At 45.6% G+C, this 25,621-nt stretch overlaps 1 protein-coding gene across 2 annotated transcripts in view; it reads left to right on the forward strand.

Moving 5' to 3' along the window:
• Positions 1-1,375: 1,375 nt before the first annotated feature.
• The window catches only part of ANKRD40 (ankyrin repeat domain 40), a 141,597-nt gene continuing 117,351 nt past the window's right edge, over positions 1,376-25,621 (forward strand). Inside the window, exons 1-3 of one of the 2 annotated variants that reach the window (XM_063960915.1) lie at positions 1,376-1,952; positions 13,242-13,390; positions 14,294-14,749. In XM_063960915.1, the coding sequence (XP_063816985.1) occupies positions 1,846-1,952; positions 13,242-13,390; positions 14,294-14,749 (712 nt within the window). In that variant the 5' untranslated portion in view covers positions 1,376-1,845. The remainder of the gene's footprint in view (positions 1,953-13,241; positions 13,391-14,293; positions 14,750-25,621) is intronic. The other variant, XM_063960914.1, reaches the window with a different exon arrangement.

The following is a 25,621-nucleotide window of genomic DNA, read 5'->3' on the forward strand; positions in this document are numbered from 1 at the left end:
CACCTTATAAGGCTCTGTACATGTCCCTTTATATCAGAGATGGGCAACCTTCGGCCCTCCAGCTGTTGTTGAACTACACATCCCAGCATGCCCTGCACAAGTTTTAGTATGGCCAAATAACAAAACTGTACCAGAGCATGTTGGTATGTGTAGCTCAACAACAGCTGGAGGGCCAAAGGTTCCCTACCCCTGATTTATATGCAGGGAAAAAAAATACATTTTATTGTGCTGCTTGATAGTACTAAAAAATAGTGATGTACCCTGGGAAAAATGTTTTAAACCTGTGACTCTCCATGAAAATTAGGGGCAAAGAGCATTGGTGTAGGGCGGCTCTGCAGATTTAAGGATCCTGACAGTGGGGTAATTCCAAGTTGATCGCAGCAGGATTTTTGTTAGCAATTGGGCAAAACCATGTGCACTGCAGGGGAGGCAGATATAACATGTGCAGAGAGAGTTAGATTTGGGTGGGGTGTGTTCAATCTGTAATCTAATTTGCAGTGTAAAAATAAAGCAGCCAGTATTTACCCTGCACAGAAATAAAATAACCCACCCAAATCTAACTCTTTCTGCACATGTTATATCTGCCTCCCCTGCAGTGCACATGGTTTTGCCCAATTGCTATCAAAAATCCTGCTGCGATCAACTTGGAATTACCCCGACAGTCAGGATCCTTAAATCTGCAGAGCCGCCCTACACCAATGCTTTTTGCCCCTAATTTTCATGGAGAGTCACAGGTTTAAAACATTTTTCCCAGGGTACATCACTATTTTTTAGTACTAACAAGCAGCACAATAAAATGTATTTATGTAAAATAAAATGTAAAATGCACCAAGCGCATACATTAAAGATGCTTTACCCTCCCCTAAGAATACCTTTTCAATGCTGCATGCTGCGGCCACCGGAATGCATGGAATAGAATGGCCATCACCTAATGTGACATATCTCCCATGTGTCCCCAAGTAGGATCAAAAATCTGGGCACATGGGATAATGAGACAGTTATAAAGTACACAAATATAACTAGAAAAACTAACATTTTTAAAATTGTGTACCATTATTTTATGACTGTACAAAATAAATGCTGCAGTATATTAACATATTAATATATAACCTCAGCATATTAACATATCAACATGCTATTGTAAATTATATGGAAATAAACACGTTCACCTTTTAAACCAAATAGCCAGATTATTAATCCTTAAATTAAATTCCATCCCAATATAAAGTTACATACAATATTAAGTACACTTAACCCCAGAAACCTGCAAATTCACACTGAAACTGTAAAATGCCTCTGTATAAAAGCAAAAAAAAAAAAACATACTTGCACTCCGGAATGGCTATAGTGACAGAAACAATTTACCCCGGAACCAAAGTGCTTTTCCGCGGGTGTCACATTAAACACCGCCCCCCAGGAAAGTGTTCTGAGACTTGCAGAGAAGATACAAAATATCACATTAGTGTTTGATATAAACTATATCCCGGATTGCTTCGTCAAGGGGACGCTCAGAGCTGCTATGTGTATTTTTTTAGTATTTCGATGTAATAATATTTTATCCAAATCACCAGCCCGGGCCAGCTTTCTGAGACGATGATCCTTTACTAGGCTGAGCTGAGCACTCTACCATACAATATACTTCTTTATCTGTGCTATTAAGTTAATGTAGCTAACCAGAGCAGATTTGTATATGGAATGGAATTTTTGGATCTTTATTAAATAGGATTATTTGCAGTTAATATGAATGCTTTATTTTTGGAGATATTTTAAGTACTTCCAAAACATTTTTACTGGATGACCAGTTTTGGATATTAGCTAATATATGATCGTTATACCCATCTATCCATGGAAGAAAGACTGAGGGAAGCATCTGCTTTGGGGGACCTGGAAGAAGTGCAGGAGCTGCTGAATTCTGGGGTGGATATAAACTCTCAGAATGAAATCAATGGATGGTAAGTCTACAAAAAAACTGAAACTTTGGCCCAGATTTATCAAGCCTTGGAGAGTGATAAATTGCATGGTGATAAAGTACCAACCAATCAGCTCCTAACTGTCATGTTATAGGCTGTGTTTGAAAAATGACAGGAGCTGATTGGTACTTACCGTGCAATGGATCACTCTCCAAGGCTTGATATATCTGGGTCTTTATGTGGTACGTATCTCTAATCTAATACGCCTACTGTGATTCGCAGATCCTATCTATACATTTTCAGGGCAGTAAAAGGCTTTATACATTTGTCTCTTTCCGTATTCAGCCCAATAACATTTCTCTGTTTTATATATAATAATTTCAATGCATTCTTATTTTTAGGTTTTAGCGGGAAAGTCATTCGTTTTTGGGCGCCCGACGAACTATTCAACTGTTGCTCTGATAGGGCGCTAGAAAGTGTTTTTGGGTGCCCAAACAATTTTTTCCTTGCCACGCCATGTCAGTTTAGACGGATGAGAAGGCGCACAGAAACAATTGAATTATTCCTTAAATGTTTTAATTTATTGAAAAGGAATATTAAGATGCGTCTAACCAATTACTATAAAATTCTGTGTACATCACATGGTGGAGATTTTACTTCTCCATTTATAGCACTTTCAGACAGAAACTCCGGCAATTACATGGCATTTCAGTGCCGGGTCATGTTGCCGGGCTCTGTCTGAACTCCCCTTTCACACAGAGAAACAAATTACCGGGTCCAGAATTTCTACCCGGTTATTTGCGGATCAACACAGGTATTTCGTCTTTGTGAAAGGGTCAACCAGGTTGTAAATTCCAGGGTCGAAGTCCCGGGAATTTCATCCTAGGTTGACCCTTTCACACAGAAAAAGGACCCGTGTTTTTGGTGAAATTACTGGGTAGAACTGCTTCACTTGATAATTTCAGTTTCTGTGTGAAAGGGGTATAAGAGTTACACTGTGACTACGGGTGTAGTACTGCTGACCGGCGGTCAGGAGACCGCCGGTCAGCTTACCGACGCCGGGATCCCGGCGGGGAGGGGCGAGTGCAGCAAGCCCCTTGCGGGCTCGCCACGCTGCGGGCTCGGTGGCGACGGTTCTATTCCCACTCTATGGGTGTCGTGGACACCCACGAGTGGAAATAGTCCCTGTTGGTCGGCATGCCGACCATCGGGATAGAGAGCCGTCGGGCTGGTGGAGGAGGTCATGTGACTGTCGGTCAGCTGACCGGCGGTCACATGAATACCACCCGTGACTACATGCCAAGGCTTTTCAACATGCTGCTCCTGAAATATTGTTTAAATATGTTGACATTTTTAGCAACATGTTATGGCTTTAGTGACCAACCTGCAAAGAGGATTCCTGGTGATGGAAATAATCCTGAAAACAATGGCCATGTGTATATATAGTATATATTTAATTAATATAAGTAATTTTTTCTCTCTGTGCCATTAAATTTCTCAGTAAAGGAAGAACCTGTGTTCACTGTGAACTTGCTAGCTTCATATCACTATGTACATGTTATGCCGGTAAATGCTAAATATATTGTGCTTAATGAGCTTGGGCTAAATCAATTTGATATTTGCATAGACCTTTTTCTTTTTTCTTTTTTGTCTTCTTCCCAAAAGAATTGTAAATCTTAATATCTTTAATATTAACTAATCATTTCATTAATATTTCTCTATCGTCCTAAGTGGATGCTGGGGTTCCTGAAAGGACCATGGGGAATAGCGGCTCCGCAGGAGACAGGGCACAAAAGTAAAGCTTTTACAGGTCAGGTGGTGTGTACTGGCTCCTCCCCCTATGACCCTCCTCCAGACTCCAGTTAGATTTTTGTGCCCGGCCGAGAAGGGTGCAATTCTAGGTGGCTCTCATAAAGAGCTGCTTAGAGAGTTTAGCTTAGGTTTTTTATTTTACAGTGATTCCTGCTGGCAACAGGATCACTGCAACGAGGGACAGAGGGGAGAAGAAGTGAACTCACCTGCGTGCAGGATGGATTGGCTTCTTGGCTACTGGACATGAAGCTCCAGAGGGACGATCACAGGTACAGCCTGGATGGTCACCGGAGCCACGCCGCCGGCCCCCTCACAGATGCTGAAGCAAGAAGAGGTCCAGAATCGGCGGCTGAAGACTCCTGCAGTCTTCTTAAGGTAGCGCACAGCACTGCAGCTGTGCGCCATTTTCCTCTCAGCACACTTCACACGGCAGTCACTGAGGGTGCAGGGCGCTGGGAGGGGGGCGCCCTGGGAGGCAAATGAAAACCTTTAAAAAGGCTTAAAATACCTCACATATAGCCCCAGAGGCTATATGGAGATATTTACCCCTGCCTAAATGTACTAAATAGCGGGAGACGAGCCCGCCGGAAAAGGGGCGGGGCCTATCTCCTCAGCACACGGCGCCATTTTCTGTCACAGCTCCGCTGGTCAGGAAGGCTCCCAGGTCTCTCCCCTGCACTGCACTACAGAAACAGGGTATAACAGAGAGGGGGGGCAAAATAAATGGCAATATATCAATATAAAAGCAGCTATAAGGGAGCACTTAATCATAAGGCTATCCCTGTCATATATAGCGCTTTTTGGTGTGTGCTGGCAGACTCTCCCTCTGTCTCCCCAAAGGGCTAGTGGGTCCTGTCTTCGTATAGAGCATTCCCTGTGTGTCTGCTGTGTGTCGGTACGTGTGTGTCGACATGTATGAGGACGTTATTGGTGTGGAGGCGGAGCAATTGCCAAATATGAGGATGTCACCTCCTAGGGGGTCGACACCAGAATGGATGCCTTTATTTGTGGAATTACGGGATAGCGTCAACTCGCTTAAGCAGTCGTTTGCCGACATGAGGCGGCCGGACACTCAATTAGTGCCTGTCCAGGCGCCTCAAACACCGTCAGGGGCTGTAAAACGCCCCTTGCCTCAGTCGGTCGACACAGACCCAGACACAGGCACTGATTCCGGTGGTGAAGGTGACGAATCAACCGTATTTTCCAGTAGGGCCACACGTTATATGATTTTGGCAATAAAGGAGATGTTACATTTAGCTGATACTACAGGTACCACTAAACAGGGTATTATGTGGGGTGTGAAAAAACTACCAGTAGTTTTTACCGAATCAGAAGAATTAAATGACGTGTGTGATGAAGCGTGGGGTGCCCCGATAAAAAACTGCTAATTTCAAAGAAGTTATTGGCTTTATACCCTTTCCCGCCAGAGGTTAGGGAGCGCTGGGAAACACCTCCTAGGGTGGACAAAGCGCTAACACGCTTATCAAAACAAGTGGCGTTACCCTCTCCTGAGACGGCCGCACTTAAAGATCCATCAGATAGGAGGATGGAAAATATCCAAAAAGGTATATACACACATGCAGGTGTTATACTATCACCAGCTATTGCGACTGCCTGGATGTGCAGTGCTGGGGTAGTTTGGTCAGAGTCCCTGATCGAAAATATTGATACCCTGGACGGGGACAATATTTTACTGTCGTTAGAACAAATAAAGGATGCATTTCTTTATATGCGTGATGCACAGAGAGATATCTGCACACTGGCATCACGGGTAAGTGCTATGTCCATTTCGGCCAGAAGAGCTTTATGGACACGACAGTGGACAGGCGATGCGTAGAGGAGTTATTTGGGGTCGGTCTATCGGATTTGGTGGCCACGGCTACGGCCGGGAAATCCACCTTTCTACCTCAAGTCACTCCCCAACAGAAAAAAGGCACCGACTTTTCAACCGCAGCCTTTTCGTTCCTTTAAAAATAAGAGAGCAAAGGGCTATTCATATCTGCCACGAGGCAGAGGACGAGGGAAGAGACAGCAACAGGCAGCTCCTTCCCAGGAACAGAAGCCCTCCCCGGCTTCTACAAAAGCCTCAGCATGACGCTGGGGCTTCGCAAGCTGACTTGGGGGCGGTAGGCGGTCGTCTCAAAAATTACAGCGCGCAGTGGGCTCACTCGCAGGTAAATCCCTGGATCCTGCAGATAATATCTCAGGGGTACAGGTTGAAATTAGAGACAGAGCCACCTCGCCGTTTCCTGAAGTCGGCTTTACCAACATCCCCCTCAGAAAGGGAGACGGTTTTGGAAGCCATTCACAAGCTGTATTCTCAGCAGGTGATAGTCAAGGTACCTCTTCTACAACAAGGGAAGGGGTATTATTCCACTCTTTTTGTGGTACCGAAGCCGGATGGCTCGGTAAGGCCTATTCTAAATCTGAAGTCCTTGAACCTGTACATAAAGAAGTTCAAGTTCAAGATGGAGTCACTCAGAGCAGTGATAGCGAACCTGGAAGAAGGGGACTTTATGGTATCCTTGGACATCAAGGATGCGTATCTCCACGTTCCAATTACCCCTCACACCAGGGGTACCTCAGGTTCGTTGTACAAAACTGTCACTATCAGTTTCAGACGCTGCCGTTTGGTTTGTCCACGGCACCTCGGGTCTTTACAAAGGTAATGGCCTAGATAATATTTCTTCTTCGAAGAAAAGGCGTATTAATTATCCCATACTTGGACGATCTCCTAATAAGGACAAGGTCCAGAGAACAGCTAGAGATGGGTTTAGCACTATCTCAAGAGGTGCTAAAGCAGCACGGATGGATTCTGAATATTCCAAAATCCCAATTAATGCCGACAACTCGTCTGCTGTTCCTAGGGATGATTCTGGACACAGTTCAGAAAAAGGTTTTTCTTCCCAAAGAAAAAGCCAAGGAGTTATCTGACCTGGTCAGGAACCTCCTAAAACCAGGAAAGGTGTCTGTACATCAATGCACAAGAGTCCTGGGAAAAAATGGTAGCTTCTTACGAAGCAATCCCTTTCGGCAGATTCCATGCAAAGGGATCTGTTGGACAAATGGTCAGGGTCGCATCTTCAGATGCACCTGCGGATAACCCTGTCGCCGAGGACAAGGGTATCCCTTCTGTGGTGGTTGCAGGAGGCTCATCTATTGGAGGGCCGCAGATTCGGCATGCAGGATTGGATCCTGGTGACCACGGATGCCAGCCTGAGAGGCTGGGGAGCAGTCACACAGGGAAGAAATTTCCAGGGAGTGTGGTCGAGCCTGAAAAAGTCTCTTCACATAAGCATTCTGGAACTAAGAGCAATCTACAATGCTCTAAGCCAGGCGGAACCTCTGCTTCAAGGAAGACCGGTGTTGATCCAGTCGGACAACATCACGGCAGTCGCCCATGTAAACAGACAGGGCGGCACAAGAAACAGAATGGCAGAAGCTGCCAGGATCCTTCGCTGGGCGGAGAATCACGTGATAGCACTGTCAGCAGTATTCATCCCGGGCGTGGACAACTGGGAAGCAGACTTCCTCAGCAGACACGACCTTCACCCGGGAGAGTGGGTACTTCATCCAGAAGTTTTCCACATGCTATTAAACCGTTGGGTAAAACCAATGGTGGACATGATGGCGTCTCGCCTCAACAAGACACTGGACAGTTATTGCGCCAGGTCAAGAGATCCGCAGGCAATAGCTGTGGACGCGTTGGTAACACCTTGGGTGTACCAGTCCGTATATGTGTTTCCTCCTCTGCCTCTCATACCAAAGGTATTGAGGATTATACGGCAAAGAGGAGTAAGACTAGTGTCTCCGGATTGGCCAAGAAGGACTTGGTACCCGGAACTTCAAGAGATGGTCACGGACGATCCGTGGCCTCTACTTCTGAGAAGGGACCTGCTTCAGCAGGGTCCTTGTCTTTTTCAAGACTTACCGCGGCTGCGTTTGACGGCATGGCGTTTGAATGCCAGATCCTAAAAGGAAAAGGCATTCCAGAAGAAGTCATTCCTACCTTGATAAAGGCAAGGAAGGAAGTCACCGCGAAGCATTATCGCCGTATTTGGCGAAAATAGGTTGCGTGGTGCGAGCAGCGGAGTGCTCCGATGGAGGAATTTCAACTGGGTCGTTTTCCTACATTTCCTGCAATCAGGATTGTCTATGGGTCTCAAATTGGGATCTATTAAGGTTCAAATTTCGGCCCTATCAATATTCTTCCAAAAAGAATTGGCCTCAGTCCCTGAGGTCCAGATTTTTATCAAAGGAGTACTGCTTATACAGCCTCCTGGGGTGCCTAAGGTGGCACCGTGGGATCTAAATGTAGTTTTAGATTTCCTCAAATCCAATTGGTTTGAACCACTAAAGAATGTGGATTTGAAATATCTCACATGGAAAGTGACTATGTTACTGGCCCTGGCTTCGGCCGGGAGAGTATCTGAACTGGCGGCTTTGTTTTATAAAAGCCCTTATTTAATTTTCCATTCGACATAGGGCAGAGCTGCGGACGCGTCCGCATTTTCTCCCTAAGGTGGTATCAGCGTTTCACCTGAACCAGCCTATTGTAGTGCCTGCGGCTACAGACGACTTGAAGGACTCCAAGTTGTTGGACGTTGTCAGAGCCTTAAAAATATACATTTAAAGGACGGCTGGAGTCAGAAAATCTGACTCGCTGTTTATACTGTATGCACCCAACAAGTTGGGTGCACCTGCTTCTAAGCAGTCGATTGCTCGTTGGATTTGTAACAAAATTCAACTTGTACATTCTGTGGCAGGCCTGCCACAGCCTAAATCTGTTAAGGCCCATTCCGCAAGGAAGGTGGGCTCATCTTGGGCGGCTGCCCGAGGGGTCTCGGCATTACAACTCTGCCGAGCAGCTACGTGGTCAGGGGAGAACACGTTTGTAAATTTTTACAAATTTGATACCCTGGCAAAGGAGGACCTGGAGTTCTCTCATTCGGTGCTGCAGAGTCATCCGCACTCTCCCGCCCGTTTGGGAGCTTTGGTATAATCCCCATGGTCCTTTCAGGAACCCCAGCATCCACTTAGGACGATAGAGAAAATAAGAATTTACTTACCGATAATTCTATTTCTCGGAGTCCGTAGTGGATGCTGGGCGCCCATCCCAAGTGCGGATTATCTGCAATACTTGTACATAGTTATTGTTAACTAATTCGGGTTATTGTTTAGGAAGCCATCTTTCAGAGGCTCCTCTGTTATCATACTGTTAACTGGGTTTAGATCACAAGTTGTACGGTGTGATTGGTGTGGCTGGTATGAGTCTTACCCGGGATTCAAAATCCTCCCTTATTGTGTACGCTCGTCCGGGCACGGTACCTAACTGGAGTCTGGAGGAGGGTCATAGGGGGAGGAGCCAGTACACACCACCTGACCTGTAAAAGCTTTACTTTTGTGCCCTGTCTCCTGCGGAGCCGCTATTCCCCATGGTCCTTTCAGGAACCCCAGCATCCACTACGGACTCCGAGAAATAGAATTATCGGTAAGTAAATTCTTATTATTTATGTATTGCATGAGCAATTACACTTTTGTGTATCTTTCTCAAAAAAAAAAGTATTAATAAAAACAAGAGGCATTAAATTGACCCTGACTGTGGACCTAATTCATACCTGATCGCAGCAGCAAATATGTTAGTTAGTGGGCAAAACCAAGTGCACTGCAGGTGGGGCAGATTTAACATTTTCAGAGAGAGTTTTGGGCCCTACACACTGGGCGAGAATACTGAAAGATATGAACGATCTCGTTCATTAATGAACGAGATACCGTTCATATCTTTCAGTGTGGAGGCACCAGCGATGAACGATGCGCGGCCCTGCGCTCATTCATCGCTGGTGCCCCGTCGCTTGTGCATGCAGGCCAATATGGATGATCTCATCCATATTTGCCTGCACTGCTATGGAACCGGGTGACAGGGGGAGTGAAGAAACTTCACTCCCCCGTCACTGCCCCCCCACCGCCGGGTCACCCGTCGGCCTTATCTGCCGTCGGGTAGCTCGGCGGCGGATCTGCCAGTGTGTAGGGCCCATTAGATTTGGGTGTGTTACATTGTTTCTGTGCAGGGTAAATACTGGCTGCTTTATTATTACACTGCAGTTTAGATTTCAGTTTGAACACACCCCACCCAAATCTAACGCTCTCTGCACATGTTACATCTGCCCGCCCCCCTGCAGTACACATGGTTTTGCCCATTAGCTAACAAATTTGCTGCTGCGATCAGGTCTGAATTAGGCCCTGTGGTTTTGTTTATATAGAAAAGTCTTTACATTAGATGAAAATATAGCATTTACAATACCTTGTTACAGGGGCGTAACCAGAACGTAGTGGTCTCCATAGCAACATGCTTCTTGAGACACCTCTCCGCAGCATTTACTAATTTTATGCCCCATAACAGTGCCCTAGTTCATTTTCTGTATCATAGAAGTGACCTAATTAATATTATGCTCCATAGTAGTGTTCTAGTTTATGTAATGATCCATCGATGCTCCCTAGTCACATTGTAGGGCTGCCAGTACACATAATGCAATACAGTGTCCCCAGTTCATATTATGCCACAATACAGTGTCTCCATTTCTTATTGTACCACATTACAATGCTTCAGTTCTTACTATTTAATTTATAGTGTCCTCCATATTACAATGAGCAGATCAGAATGACGCATTACATTACCCTTCAGTTCTTATTATTCCACATGGGGTGCAATTACTATGGGGACTAGAGGCCTAGGGGAGTCTGGACACACGTTATAAAGTTATATACCAATTTCCCAGCTTTGCCTGCTAAGCAATTGGGTCTGATCCATTGCCCAGCCTGAATTGTGTGACATTACATTTTCACTGAGAGTTGTGTGTGGTGGATGTTGTAATGGTAAGGGGCACTGTAATGTGGCATCATTTGAACTGGAGGTCACTGTAATGTGTTATAATCTGATCTGCTCATTGTAATGTGGAGGGCACTAATGTTACATAATAAGAACTGGGGCACTGTAATGTGGCATAATATGAACTGGGGACACTGTGGCGACGATTTAAATTGTTTAATGGGCGGCATAAATTGCATTTTCCCCAACACTTTAGATGGGGTGGTATGCAGGGCCGGCAACAGAAATCATGGGCCCCGGTACACCCATTTTTTAAATATTTTTTTTAGGAGCCCCCTATACCCAGGTCCCCACAGCATCCCTCCAGCTAGCTGTCCCTCATACACACTGACATCACAGACCAGGCACAGTAGCTCACTGACATTTCTCTGCACTACAGTCTGTTTTCCAGGCTCTGTAAAGTCCTTTGGGGAGAACACTCTCTGATTGGTCCAATCCTCTGTGCTGCTGCTGATCTCAGGGTTGAGCAGCTACTGAATATTTGCCAGCTGCAGGGCTTCCTCTGAATTTCTGTTTGTGCCCTGAATACAGCTGCGGCACGTGATCGCGGTTGCACTGTGTGATGGGGGAGAGGATAATCGTGGCCAACGTGTATCTGCTCCAGCCAGCACAATAATGCTTCAGCGAGCTTTTCTTAGATGGGCCTGTGCTTTGGGGAACATGCAGAAGCGCAGGTAGCGGTGAGAGACTTGATCTGTCTGTGGGACCCGCTGGGGGCTCCTACAACAGTGTGGCCCGGTACAGCGGTACTCTTAGACCCACCCTCTCACTGGGCAAGGTGGTTTGCAATATTTTAGGCACTAATTGTTGTATCATGCTTATTGCGTCCTGGCCTGCAGGGTTTAGCTGTGCAAAATGGCTAAACCCTACCAAAGTGCTGCCTACAATGCAAAATGTCCTGTTTGGGCACCCAAACAGGACAATTCTCACATCTTTCTGCTCGCAGCTAGGGGGGCTGCAAGCAGAAATGTCAGCGCCGGCAGCATGCACACCCATATGGCAGCACAAACAAATTGCTGCCAGGCGGGCGCCCATTAAACAATGAAATCACAGACTCTGTGTCATAGGGAGAAATTCAGCTGTCAGTGCCGGGCGCCCGACATAGCAGTTCAATTGTTGCTTCGTTCAGGTACGTATAGCTGCCAGCCACGGCAATTCTGCACGTAGCCCCTGTGCTGGAGAGCAGAAATGTGCAAAAGGTGACCCGTTTAAGCGCCCAAAGGGCGTCACACCAAGCACTTTAGTTGGGTTTAGCCATTTTACACCGCTAAACCTGGCACTGCAGGGAGTGATTAGCTTGATTAAAAAAAGAAAACTATTGAATAGCGCCCTCAGATTTCACATCACATTAGATGGAACATCGGGTGCACATAAACGATTAAATTGCCCCGTTAATGTGAATTTGGGTTACTCTGCGGCATGATGTGTACTGGCAGCCCTACATTGCGACATCATGTAAACTAGGGAAGTACACCTGTCCATAAATTGAACTAGAGCACTTCTATGGTTCAGAAAATAAACTAGGGCATTATTATGGGGCATAAAAAGAGTAACTGCTGTGGAAAGGTGTCTCTCAAGAAGCATTGGGATGGGGCCCCTTCAACATGTTGCTATGGGGCCCACAAAGTTCTGGTTATACCCCTGTATATACATATACCCAACAGGGGGTAAAAGTAATAACCTCTTTGTTCGAATCTGCCCATATTTTTAAAGCAGCAATAATTTACAAGGCAAAATCAACCTGGTTTTGTCTTGTAAATGATTGCGCGCATTTACCTGTTTTGTTTTGGTTTTTTGGTGTTTTTTTTTAAGCAGCAGAGTCCCGTACCTCTGGCAACTCAGAGGCTATTACATTTAGCCCAAGGTTATATAAAAGTCAAGGTAGTATTTTTAGCAACCTTTATTGCCCACTGGGGGCACCCCAATTCTCTTAATATGTACCTGTTCCATACACACAGCCATTTTCCTGTCGAAGTTATAGGCATGAATATTGACGCATCCACTTTGTGTACAGGTGTTAAGTGTTTTATTTATATTTTTTATAAATAAGGTAGCGGTAGGTTGGCATTTCAGTCAGCTAAAACAGTTGGGTTAAAACAAATTGTAGGGGACATCTTTTAAAGTATGCAGTAAAACTTAATTTTTTGCAGAGAACTACCTTTGCCTTTTGCTTTAGTGGAATATTTTTACAAATGTTGCTTATAAATAGAACATGTATTAATTTTAAATGTGATTTAATTCCTTATCAAAGCTTTGCACGTGTTATTTTTATTAATATTATCCTATATTTATGTGGCGCCACAAAGGGTCTGCAGTGCCTTGCAAAGTACAGATACAGTTTGAACAAAATAAGTGTCTGACAGTACAGAACATTACAGGACATGGACAAGGTGTATAAATGTTGCTGCATCAGCAGTCACAATACTTAAGCATGAGGGTGGAAGAGCCCAAGGGCTAGGAGCTGTTGCCGGCAATCCCAACTATATTCCAACAATATCATACATTTTATTTTCCAATGAGGAACAGTAATGAAAATGTTACATCCAGCAGTTAAACACAACTCATTCAAAATATTTCCATTCTCTTAAAAGTATTACTTTCTGTTCTAAAACATTTTTGTATATTTTACATAGGACCTGTCTCCACTGGGCGTGCAAGAGGAATCATCTTCACATTGTGACTTATCTGCTAGAGTCTGGGGCTGATAAAGATATTTTCACAAACAAAGGCGAAAAGGCAGCTCAACTGACATCAAAGAAGGAAATAAAGAGAGTTTTAGGGGGTACGTTTGTAAAGTTCCTACAGTAGAGGGATAATATCACTAGGATTTGGGAAACAATGACAAAATGAGGCTCAATCAAATTAACCCAACCACGCACACAAGGAGAGCAAGTTGTCATTATGATAGCTTGTAAACATCTACAATGGCATCTGAACTTGCTCCTCTCATGGCCCTATCTCATTCCAGATTTTTTGTGTGTAGACCTATGGGGCTGCAAACAAAATTCTGCAAAACTGGTGGCACCATAACTGGATTGATCCCCATGGATTGTATAACTCCATCCAATGGAAATCTATATTGAGGAACCCCCATTTCTCAATTCGACTTTGACCCGGTTGTTTTAAAATTGTAATATAAATAAATCTTAAGCAAACCTGGTGAAGCATTTATTTCTGTCGCCATTTTAAAACTATTTGTGAAAACCGCAGATGTTTAACCGTCTGCTAATATATATACACCACTTAGAGTTAGTGGAAGGAACATGGGGGCAGATGTATTAACCTGGAGAAGGCATAAGGTCGTGATAAACCAGTGATAAGTGCAAGGTGATAAAGGCACCAGCCAATTAGCTCTGATAATGTAAATTAACATGAGCTGATTGGCTGGTGCGTTTATCACCTTGCCCTTTATCACTGGTTTATCACTTCCTTATGCCGTCTCCAGGCTTAATACATCTGCCCCTGTGTTCCCTGCATTATGAATAATGTGAGGCTTCTTTCAAAATGATGCTGGCCAGTCAGCTCCTAACTGTCATTTTTCAAACCCAGCCTGTATCATGGAAGTTAGGAGCTGACTGGCTTAATAAATCTGCCCGAGTTTTCAAACAATTGAATATCCCCCATAGAGTCCGCTTTTTCATGTCTTTTCTCTGACTTTGAACATGAAATCTATTTTGTCTTGCAGTTGAAGAACCAGAAGTTGAGGATGTTAAATCTGAACCTGAATTTGCTTTTGTTCCAAGTTACCTAGCAAACCCTCCATTCCCTTACACTTACAGTCGAGAAGCTGGCATCAAACAAGAAAGTTCTGCAACATCATATGCTGAAAATGGTAATTCGTGCACCACGCCACCACCTACAAGTTTCCCACTACTGAACAGCAGTGTGGAAAACACAGCTACCTCAGTGAAGAAAGAGGACACGTTCCCGGCCTTGTTTTATAATGGAGAAGTGCAGGCCGCATCAGAATGCACTCTCTCCTCAGTACAGAGTGGCCCTGTATGCCAGCCGGCTATCTCCCAGAACTGCACTATGTTTTCACCCATTCCGTCTAATCTGCCACACAGCAGTGCTCACGGTGGACCCATGCAAGTGTTTCAGCCATTCTTTTTTACCGGTGCCTTCCCACCAAATATGAAAGGTAAATATCCATGTTGTGAAAATGCCATGCAGTCTGTCCTATTTCTAAGTGAATGTTTCAGTGTTCAGCAGGTTTCAGAATTTCTTCTATTAAAGGAGGAGCAATGCAAAGAAGCCGACACTTAAGTCTGATTACCGGCCTGTTTAGTAAGAGAAATGCTCTGTATAGATGTGTGTTTCTGCAGCGGGGTACACTGGTATTCCACAGGGAATAACATCGGGGTGTAGAGTTGGATCTTGATCCGAGGCACCAACAGGCTAAAAACTTTGACTGTTCCCAGGATGCACTGCACCGCCTCCTCTATATAACCCCTCCTCTGCGCACAGGAGCTCAGCTTTAAAGTTGGTGCCTGCATAGCAGGTCACTAACAGGCGAGGGCTGCGTTAGGCAGCCCTGAAGAATTAGAAGAAGAAAGCTTTTTGAAGACTGAGCACCAGAATTTTTATGTCATTAGGACATGCTGTGCTGCGGCTCCATCATCTCCCCTCTGTGGCGCCGCATACTCCCGCAGCCTGGTTCCCGGGTACTTACAACGGCGCTGCTCACCTCCAGGATCACATGGCTGCAGGACATGGGGAGGAGGTAAGAGGGTCCCCCAGGTGGGACCCGCAGGGTTGAAATCGCGATCCCGCGTAGTCTCTAGGAGACGGACCGCGCGGCTGGCATGGACACTGTACGGCTCAGGGACCCCACTATATCCACCAGGCCTATAGGAGCACAGGTTAGTTTTTCTACAGACTCAGTTTATACCGGTGGTGAAGTCCAGCAAAAGGGAGATAGAGCGCTAACCTGTCGCCGCTCCCACCAGCTCCGGGCACCATCTCCCGCAGATGTTCCCGCCCTGGAGCTGCTTTCACTTTCTCACTCAACTCCCTGCTGAGACCAGGCGCCATTTCTACTTCAGGGCTCTTCTCCACGGGATAGCTGGTTGCTGTCTTCTCTGTATAGCCGCCTGTCACAGCGCCTTGCTTATACAGACACTTGAGTATTCTACATGTCATATAGGAAGCGTTCGTTAAGAAATAAGTATGCTTCTAACAGAATAGGTGATACAATTATTCTGTGATATACATCCAGTATTGCTGTGCAGTGTTATATCTCTCTGCATATGCATATCTGCCATTATATGTAAAGTGTCTGTCCAGTGCAGTATTATTGTTGTGAACATTACTCCTGCATTGTGTTTGTGACTGAGTGTGCCATATAGCTGCTGCGTGTGCTCTCCTTTTAAGTGCATCACACCTTTGCTATCACTATATTCTGAGGATAAGTGCGTCAGGGTCCACATTATATATATATATATATATATATATATATATAAAAACACAGAAGTATCCTTATCTCGCGCCAACTCAAGAGCGACACACTGGGAGAGGTCTTTGTTGGGAGACCTCAGGAACATACAAAGAAAAACACAGATTCCCAAGTGCGCTAGTGATGTAATGTAATTACACAATTCTTCCAGCGTTTATTTCATCAGAAAATGTGGACTGGAGGATGTTTAGATCTGGGGACCTGTAACAGACACCCCTCACCAAAAAGTCACCCAAACAAGAGGCCAACAGGCCAATTAATAAAAGGTTATTTTAATAACATATGATTTTTATACACAATATAAAATTATATCAATAAAACACAGCCACAACCAACATGTTTGTAAGATGGATTCTAGATACTCCCTCACCTTTTTCAAGGTGCGAACTCGAAGGGAGTATCTTCACAAACTAGGGTGCGATTTTCTGACTGACTGTCAGTCAGAAAATCGCACCCTAGTTTGTGAAGATACTCCCTTCGAGCTCGCACCTTGAAAAAGGTGAGGGAGTATCTAGAATCCATCTTACAAACATGTTGGTTGTGGCTGTGTTTTATTGATATAATTTTATATTGTGTATAAAAATCATATGTTATTAAAATAACCTTTTATTAATTGGCCTGTTGGCCTCTTGTTTGGGTGACTTTTTGGTGAGGGGTGTCTGTTACAGGTCCCCAGATCTAAACATCCTCCAGTCCACATTTTCTGATGAAATAAACGCTGGAAGAATTGTGTAATTACATTACATCACTAGCGCACTTGGGAATCTGTGTTTTTCTCTCTCTCTCTCTATATATATATATATATATATATATATATATATATATATATATATTGCTGCACAGTCTATACATCTCAGTGTATTTCAGTCACCCCATACCTATTCATTTCTCTGTTTGTGTCCTGCTTTTATTAGCACATAAAGCAGGGGATTACGGTATTCCTATTGTTTGGCTATATTGTACTGTGTGCCCCACGGCTACATTCCTCATGATGTCTGCCACACAGGGCGGGAATTCCGCGGATGCTCCTGCATCAGGCAGTGCAGCTCCCACGGATTTACCAGGGGGGTAACCTGCTGCTGGGGAGGTGGGTCCCTTACATCTCCCACTCCACCTGTGGCCCTCGTGGTCAACCAAGAGCCACCTTGGGCTGCCTTCTCTTGTATGCTAAATACTTTGGTAACACGTCTTACGCCCCCTTTTGGACTACCTGTGCCATTGCAGCCACAACTTTTCCCTGTAGCTAATCCGCCTTGGGCGGACACACTATCTAACCAGATTTTTTTTAAATAAATCCTTGGTTAAACAGAAGTCTACTCCTCAGCCCTCTGGGGCTAAGGGGCTCTCTAAGCGTGTGGTTTCCTCCTCTCAATCCACTCATCTTTCAGATACTTCTTCTGATGAAGATGGGGCCTATACTGATCCGACTGATTCTGACTCAGCGGACTCTGATGGGGAGCATGTACCTCAGGTTGATGTCCCTTAATTTGTGGAAGCTATCAAAATGGTTCTCCAGATTGATGATGAAGCTGATCCCACTACTGCATCAAAAAAGCCTGATAAATTCAAGCGTCAGAAAGTGGCAAAAGTAGTTTTTCCTCACTCTGACCTTTTAATTGACATACGTCAAGAGGCTTGGGTCTCCCCAGGAAAGAAGTTTGCCCTATCCAAGAAGATCTCGCGGAGAAAAGGGGGAAGTGCCGCACTGACCATGAGTTAAGGTAAGTATTTGAATAACTAGTTTATTTTAATTTTTAATATGTAATTTTTAAACAAACCAACATGGAGTAGAAAATGTTCCAGTAATGGATTAAATCAAAATCTCTCTGGTAGTGGTGCTCCCTAGAGTCATAAATTGTAGTAAATATCAACAATGGTTGAGAAATTTGTATGAAAATCTCTGAAAAAATGTCAGATAGATCACTTGTATTTTGAGTGTCTTGAGAGAGAAATCTTTCATTACATGTGCATCCCGTATTTTGCATTTTGTGATTTTATTACTATAAATCTTTGGTTATTTTTTGACTAACTTCTTGGTAGTCATGTGGTTACTTATTTTTAATGCATATCAATAAACATTGTAATATTTTTTACACTTCGACTATACTTTGTAATTTTTTTCAAGAGTGCCTCAACAAAAAGTCTTTTTATTCTTTTTTCTTTTGTCTTTTTCCTGTTATTTCCTATCCAAGAAGATGTTGGCTCATTTTCCTATCCCTGCAGTGTTGACTAACAAGTGGGAAACTCCACCGCCAGTCGAGACTCATGTCGCCCGGATTGTGGTTTCCTCTTCTCTGCCTGTCACCCCTGTCACCTCCCTGAAGGATCCGAGGGATGGATGTGGAGGGATGCCTGAAGTGTATTTATTCCCTAACTGGGGCAATTCACAGGCCCACTATTGCGGCCTCCTGGGCTGCAAAAGCTATTAATGCGTTGGTCCAGGAATTGGAGGAGGAGCTACCTCAGGATATTTCTGGCATTGCCAAACAGTGTCTGTCTCATATTACCACCGCCTCCCATTATATTGAACAGGCGTCCTCTGAGGCAGGTATTCTGGCATTCAAAGCGTCCACTACGTCTATTGTGGCTCACCGGATTCTATGGTTGCGGTCCTGGAAGGTGGACCTAGACTCCAAGAAGACCTGGAGGTGCTCCCTTTTAAGGCTGACATCCTATTTGGAGAAGATCTTAATAAGATCGTGACTGACTTAGCCTCTGCTAAGTCTGCGTGTCTTCCTAATACTACTCCTTCTGCTCCGAATACTTTCATTCCTTTCGGACTTCAGGTAAATCAAAGGGTCACGGGTACTCGAGCAAGCCTCATACTGTCACAACTGAGGGCTGGTGTTGGTAACGGGAAGCCTCAGTTGTAGGGGCTGACGGGTACTTAAACTTAGGAGGTGAGATGGGAATCCTAGACATGCGCAGAGGCTGCAGCACCAATGCCCGAAGGCGTGACCACGACAACTGAAGATAACTTTAAGGGTTTTATTAAATATTAAAAGTCATGAAACAGTGTAACAAAACAATAACGATGAAGAGAGTCTCTGGATTCCAACTGGTTTGAGACCAGTAACTTGGAAAGTAGTTGAAGGTATTTAATTATGCTTGAGAACGTTGAAGGAATATTAGAATGATGCTAGAGATCGCAGGAATAGCACTGAGAACAATGAACAGAGTTCCGCTGGAGAAGCTACTAGTAACCAAAGTATATACTCTGCCAACACAGGGTGCAGTAGCAGGAAAGTCAGGCTGCACCACCGAGGATTGCAGACTGCACCGCAGAGAGTTAACACAGGAGAAGCAGGCTGCACCGGAGAGCGTTAACACAGGAGAAGCAAGCTGCCCCGCAGAGTATGGACACAGGGAAGTCAGGCTGTACTGCAGGATATAACACAGGAGAGTCTCTAGTGGAGCTGTAGACTGGAATCACTGGACAGACAATTGAAGCACTGACAACTTCCTGGGCGCTGGGACAAGATATTTATACCCGCTGGTGAACAGGCATTGGCTGACAACTTGACACAGGCACCAGCAGCGCAGCGGATTGGCAAAAGGAATAACGTGACTTTATGCAACATGGCTGCGCCCATGACAGTGTTTGAAGGGGAAAGAACCATGTGCCAAACACCGATGGCGGTGGAGGCCGCGGCAGCAGAAGACTCCACGCCACACGCACAGCGGCCTCAGGGATGACAGCAGCGGCCGCGGTTCACAGAGGACGCCACACTCAGTCTCCATGCGGCAGGATCGCGGATGCGATGGTGACGGCCGCGACGTGGCTAGGAGCGCCATACTAAGCTAAGTGAAATCACTAAGAAGGCCGCTGAGCCGGCGCTGCAGGTGACACAAAAATGAAATATAAAAGCACAACATAGTTATGACCCGGGCCTGGCACGCTGAGCCAATCTCAGGAGACGCCTAACTGGCAGAAAAAGGCGACCAGTCACCCGGCTCGTGACACGTACTTCCAAGGCTGGTAAGCCCAAATCTAAACACTCCTGCGCTGCCAGTCAGCCTGCTTTCAAACAGGACAAGCCTACAGCATGACGGGGCGGGCTTCCCCCTGGGGGACCCCAGGGTGGGAGGCCAACTCCTGCAGTTCACCCAGGTCTGGTTAAGGACCACTTCAGACGCTTGGGTGCAGGAAGTTATCTCTCACGGGTACGCGGTCTCTTTCAAGAGACGTTCCCCTCGCCGGTTCTGCGCAACGGTCATCCCATCGGACCCTTTGAAGGCACAAGCTCTTGTTTGTCCAATCCCTCCTGGAGACAGGAGTGGTGGTGCCGGTGCCTCTCTCTCAAAAAGGGCTAGCTACTCGACCCTGTTTCTAGTACCGAAACCCAATGGGTCTTTCCGGCCTATTCTCAACCTCAAGTCACTGAACAAGTTTGTGAGAGTTTCCAAATTCCGTATGGAAACACCGCTCCATTGTACTTGCCATGGAACCTGGGGACTACATGGTATCCCTGGATATACAGGATGCTTATTTGCATATTCCTATTGCCATTTCACATCGGCAATATCTGCAGTTTGCTATTGGCAATCTCCATTATCAATTCAGATCTCTGCCGTATGGACTGACCATGGCCCCTCGGATTTTCACCAAGGTCATGGCCATGATGACAACTCATCTCCGTCAAAAGGGAATCTGGATTCTGCTGTATCTAGACGACCTGCTAATCCTGGCAAGCTCCCAAGATGTCCTCCTGAGCCATCTCCAGCTGATGGTGCAATTCCTCACAGCCCACGGGTGGCTGGTCAATTGGAAAAAGTCCTCCCTAGTCCCTGATCGGCGCATGGTGCACCTGGGAGCTCTGCCGGATACGCACAGCCAGAGGCTGTTTCTGTCTCCAGAGAAGGTCCTGAGGCTTCAGGACAGGATCAGATACTTCCTCTTTCGCCCAAAAGTATCCATTCACTCAGCGATGCACGTACTAAGCCTGATGGTGTCGACTTTCGACATGGTGGAGTATGCTCATTTCCATTCTCATCCTCTCCAACGGTTAATCCTATCCAAGTGGGACGGTCTGCCTCAACGGATCAGGTCTCATATGATGGTCCTGACTCTGGAGGTCCGCTTGTCTCTGTCCTGGTGGCTCCTGGATCAACAGTTGAGCAGGGGCCGTCCCTTCTGGATTCCCAACTGGGTCCTCCTGACAACGGACGCCAGTCTGAGGGGCTGGGGCGCGGTGTTCAAGCAACACTCTCTCCAGGGTCGCTGGACCAAGGAGGAGTCTCTCCTCCCCATCAACATTCTGGATCTGCGGGCAGTGATAAATGCGTTGACACTAGCCCTGTCTCTATAAAGGAACAGGCCTGTTCAAGTACAGACGGACAACACCACCGCGGTGGCGTACATAAATCATCCAGGCGGCACTTGAAGCTGACAAGCAATGACGGAAGTGTCCAGAATTCTTCAATGGGCGAGCGATCTGCCAGCAATATCGGCAGTGTTAATTCCCGGATGTCCTCAACTGGGAATTCCTCAGTCATCAGGACGTACACACCGGAGAGTGGAGCCTTCATCCGGAGGTTTTTCAACTCCTAGTGGACAAGTGGGGCCTACCAGATGTAGACCTGATGGCGTCTCGACACAATCACAAAGTTCCGGTCTTCGGATAAGGGACAAGGGATCCTCAAGTAGCGTTCGTAGACGCACTAGCAATTACATTGAATTTTTTTTCTGCCATACGTGTTCCCTCCGGTGTCACTCCTGCCCAGGGTTCAGCGGAAGTTCAAGCAAGAAGGAGGAATACTACTTCTGGTCGCTCCAGCGTGGCCCAGATGGCATTTGTTCTCAGACCTGCAGGGTCTCTCGATGGAACGTCCTCTACTACTTCCTCAACGCCCAGACCTCCTCGTTCAGGGCCCTTGTGTCTACCCAGACCTGGCCAGACTGGCTTTGACGACGTGGCTCTTGAAGCGTCACTCCTAAGGGCCAAAGGATTCTCCGAGGTGGTCATCCAAACTATGCTGATGCCGGTAAACCTGCTTCGGCTCAAATTTACTACAGGGTCTGGAACTCTTACTTCACCTGGTGTGCTGCTAAGAAATACGATGTTTACAAGTTCAGAACCTCATGGCTTCTGGCTTTTCTGCAACAGGGCCTGGACTTAGGCCTTCGTCTGGTCTCCCTCAAGGTTCATATTTTTGCCTTGTCGGTGTGGTTTCAGAGAAAAATTGCATCTAATCCTGACGTTCACACATTCACTCATGGTGTTTTACAGATACATCCTCCCTATGTCCCTCCTGTGGCTCCATGGGATCTGTCTGTTGTCCTTGACGCCCTGCAACGGTCTCCCTTTGAGCCTCTTGATTCTGTGGACCTGAAATGGCTTACTATTAAGTTCCTGTCTGCTATTGTCTCTGCTAGGAGGGTGTCGGACTTAGGCGCTTTGTCCTGTTGTCCGCCCTTCCTGATATTTCATTGTGACCGAGCAGTTCTCCGTACTCGCCATGGTTATCTGCCTAAGGTGGTGTCATCGTTCCACCTTAACCAAGAGATTGTGGTTCCGGCCTTTATCTCTCCTGGTTTGTCTTCCAAAGAAAGGTCTTTGGATGTGGTACGGACTCTCCGTATATATGTGGAGAGGACTACCCCTGTTCGGAGCTCTAATTCCCTCTTCGTACTGTTTGGTTTTCACAAACATGGCTGGGCTGCAAACCTTGGCCAGATGGATTAGAATGTTGATTGCACAAGCTTATGGGCAGGCTGGTCTCCCAGCTCCTGCTGCTATCAAGGCCCATTCTACTTGGTCTGTTGGACCTTCTTGGGCGGCCCACCGTGGCGTGTCCGCAGAACAATTGTGCAAGGCGACTACGTGGTCCTCAGTGAATACGTTCATCAGGTTCTATGCCTTTGATACTTCCGCCTCCCAGGATACTTCCTTTGGACACCGGGTTCTTGTGCCCGCTGCAGTGCGTCCCCTCCCTTGAGGAACTGCTTTAGGACATCCCCGATGTAATTCCCTGTGGAATACGAGTGTACCCCGCTGCAGAAAAGGAGATTTATGGTAGACTTACCATTGTTAAATCTTTATCTGCGAGGTACGCTGGATTCCACAGGGTGTCCATTCTGACGCACTTAGCTTCTTTGGGTTTGTATGGCATTAGCCGCTGGTCCCTTCTCCTGTCGTGAGAACGTGGTTCTATGTGACTAACATCTACCGTCTCTTTACCTGCTACTGCATTGGGCTGGTTAACAAAACTGAGCTCCTGTGCACGGAGGATGGATTATATAGAGGAGGCGGTGCGGTGCATCCTGGTAACAGTCAAAGTTTTTAGCCTGTTGGTGCCTCGGATCAAGATCCAACTCTACACCCCGATTTTATTCCCTGTGGAATCCAGTGTACCTCGCAGAAAGAGATTTAACAGTGGTAAGTCTACCATAAATCTCCTTATTTTTGCACAGAGCATGATCGCTATTGGAAACAGGGTCAGGGAGATGAAATTATGGGTGGTATTCAATTGATTATCTCACTGGATCTCCCATCTAAAGTGACGGGAGATCGCAGGGCTGATATTCAGTTGTGTCCGTTTATTGCACTAATCGTGCCCATAGAGGTTGGATTTAGCCGATGAAAGCAGCTAAACCCAACTAAAGTCAACTAAAGTGCTGGATTGCGAAAAGTGCTGTGGGTGTGAGCTAAAATGCAGCCATTGTGCCCGAACAAAGCTACAGTTGAATGACTCCATTTGGGCGCCATCTACTGGCTGCCAGTGGAAACATTCGAATTCCGCTCTGTGCCTGCATTTAGTTGTGTATGAACACATTAGTTGTGTCAGCCTCTATTAAACTTAAAATGGGTTTACTATTTCTTGTAAGAAGACAAGGAACAACTTGCTCCTGGAACAAACCATGTTGCAATGCAAGGGGTGCAAATCCATTTATTTCTTTTTTTCCATGTAGTGAGCAATTACTAGACCGTTTTACTTTTACACTATTTAGAATGAAGCTAGGAGACACCACTTCCCAACTTTACATTTCTTTGAACTTTTTAAATCTTCCCCCACTGGCAGTGCAACGGTATCCGGACTCCAGGTCGACACACCTTAGGTCGCCGCCAATTGGTCGACACACCTTAGGTCGAAATGGACAAAAAGGTCGACATGGACAAAAGGTCGACAGGAACAAGGTCGACATGAAAATGGTCGACATGATTTTTTTCACAATTTTTTTCTTTTTTGGAACCTTTTCATACTTAACGATCTACATGGACTACGATTGGAATGGTAATCTGTGCCGAGCGAATCGGTAGCGGAGCGAAGGCACCATGCCCGAAGCATGGCGAGCGAAGCGAGCCATGCGAGGGGACGCGGTGCACTAATTGGGGTTCCCGGTCACTCTACGAAGAAAACGACACCATAAAAAACTCATGTCGACCTTTTTCCATGTCGACCTTGTTCCTGTCGAAATTTTGTCCATGTCGACATAAGGCATGTCGACCAATTGGCGTCGACCTAAGGCGTGTCGACCTTTTTGTTGTCGACCTGGAGTCCCAGACCCAGTGCAACAGGGTTTTTACCAAATAACAAATTGATCAGTTTCCATTTGCTTCCTAACTTTAGTCAGGTCCTCTATGCAAACACTTATACAGTACTAGCTGTTCTACCCATTCTTTGCATGGGATTTTCTGATTTTCATGGTTGTAACTATAAATCAGTGGTAAATCTATAGAGATGTAGATTTGAGACGTCTTAATGTAAGTAATATTAATCCATGGTTATTGGCACTACCTGAGGAGCACCCATAGCAGATACAGTAAAAACTTACAGGACTATTTTTGTAGTTTATTAAATTCTACACACTAGAGGTTCAATCCAAATCTAATTGTCCGTTTGGGCGTTATCGTTCACGCAGCGCAAGCCACTCATCGGTAATGATGTCATTTTGTAACCCACTTTTCATCCCCTTAGGGGAGGTTTATTAAAATTCTAACTATGTAGTTATCCTATTTCCCACCTGAAGAATACCTATGTTACATTACATCTTCCTAACATATCGGGAAGTAAGGGAATTAGTGATGAATCAGTCAGTCAGACAGTGAGGACTTTTGCATTTACATATATAGATATCACTTTTTTTGTTGATTATTTTTATTTTTTTGTATAAATAAATATGCCTTAAAATTAATTTTGATTCTTTGTTACACAGGATATTTTAATTAGTCTTGTCCTTTCTTAACAGAAAACCTTTATTTTTTTGTTAAGATGCTTATCAAATGGTTGCTGCATGCCTTCATATTTAGAAGAGTCAGCCAAGGATATGGGGGGGTCATTCCGAGTTGTTCGCTCGTTGACGATTTTCGCTATGCTGCGATTTGTTGCAAAATGCGCATGCGCATGGCACGCAGGGCGCATGCGCTTAGTTATTTAACTAAAAACTTAGTAGATTTGCTGTGGATTCTGCTGCGCTTTTCAGTCGCACTGCTGATCAGTGAGTGATTGATAGGAAAGGTCCGTTTCTGGGTGGTAACTGAGCGTTTTCCGGGAGTGTGCTAAAAAGCGCAGGCGTGTCAGGGAAAAACGCGTGAGTGTCTGGAGAAACGGGGGAGT

The sequence above is a fragment of the Pseudophryne corroboree genome, chromosome 3 (genome assembly GCF_028390025.1).
Source record: "Pseudophryne corroboree isolate aPseCor3 chromosome 3, aPseCor3.hap2, whole genome shotgun sequence".
Lineage (NCBI taxonomy): Eukaryota > Metazoa > Chordata > Amphibia > Anura > Myobatrachidae > Pseudophryne > Pseudophryne corroboree.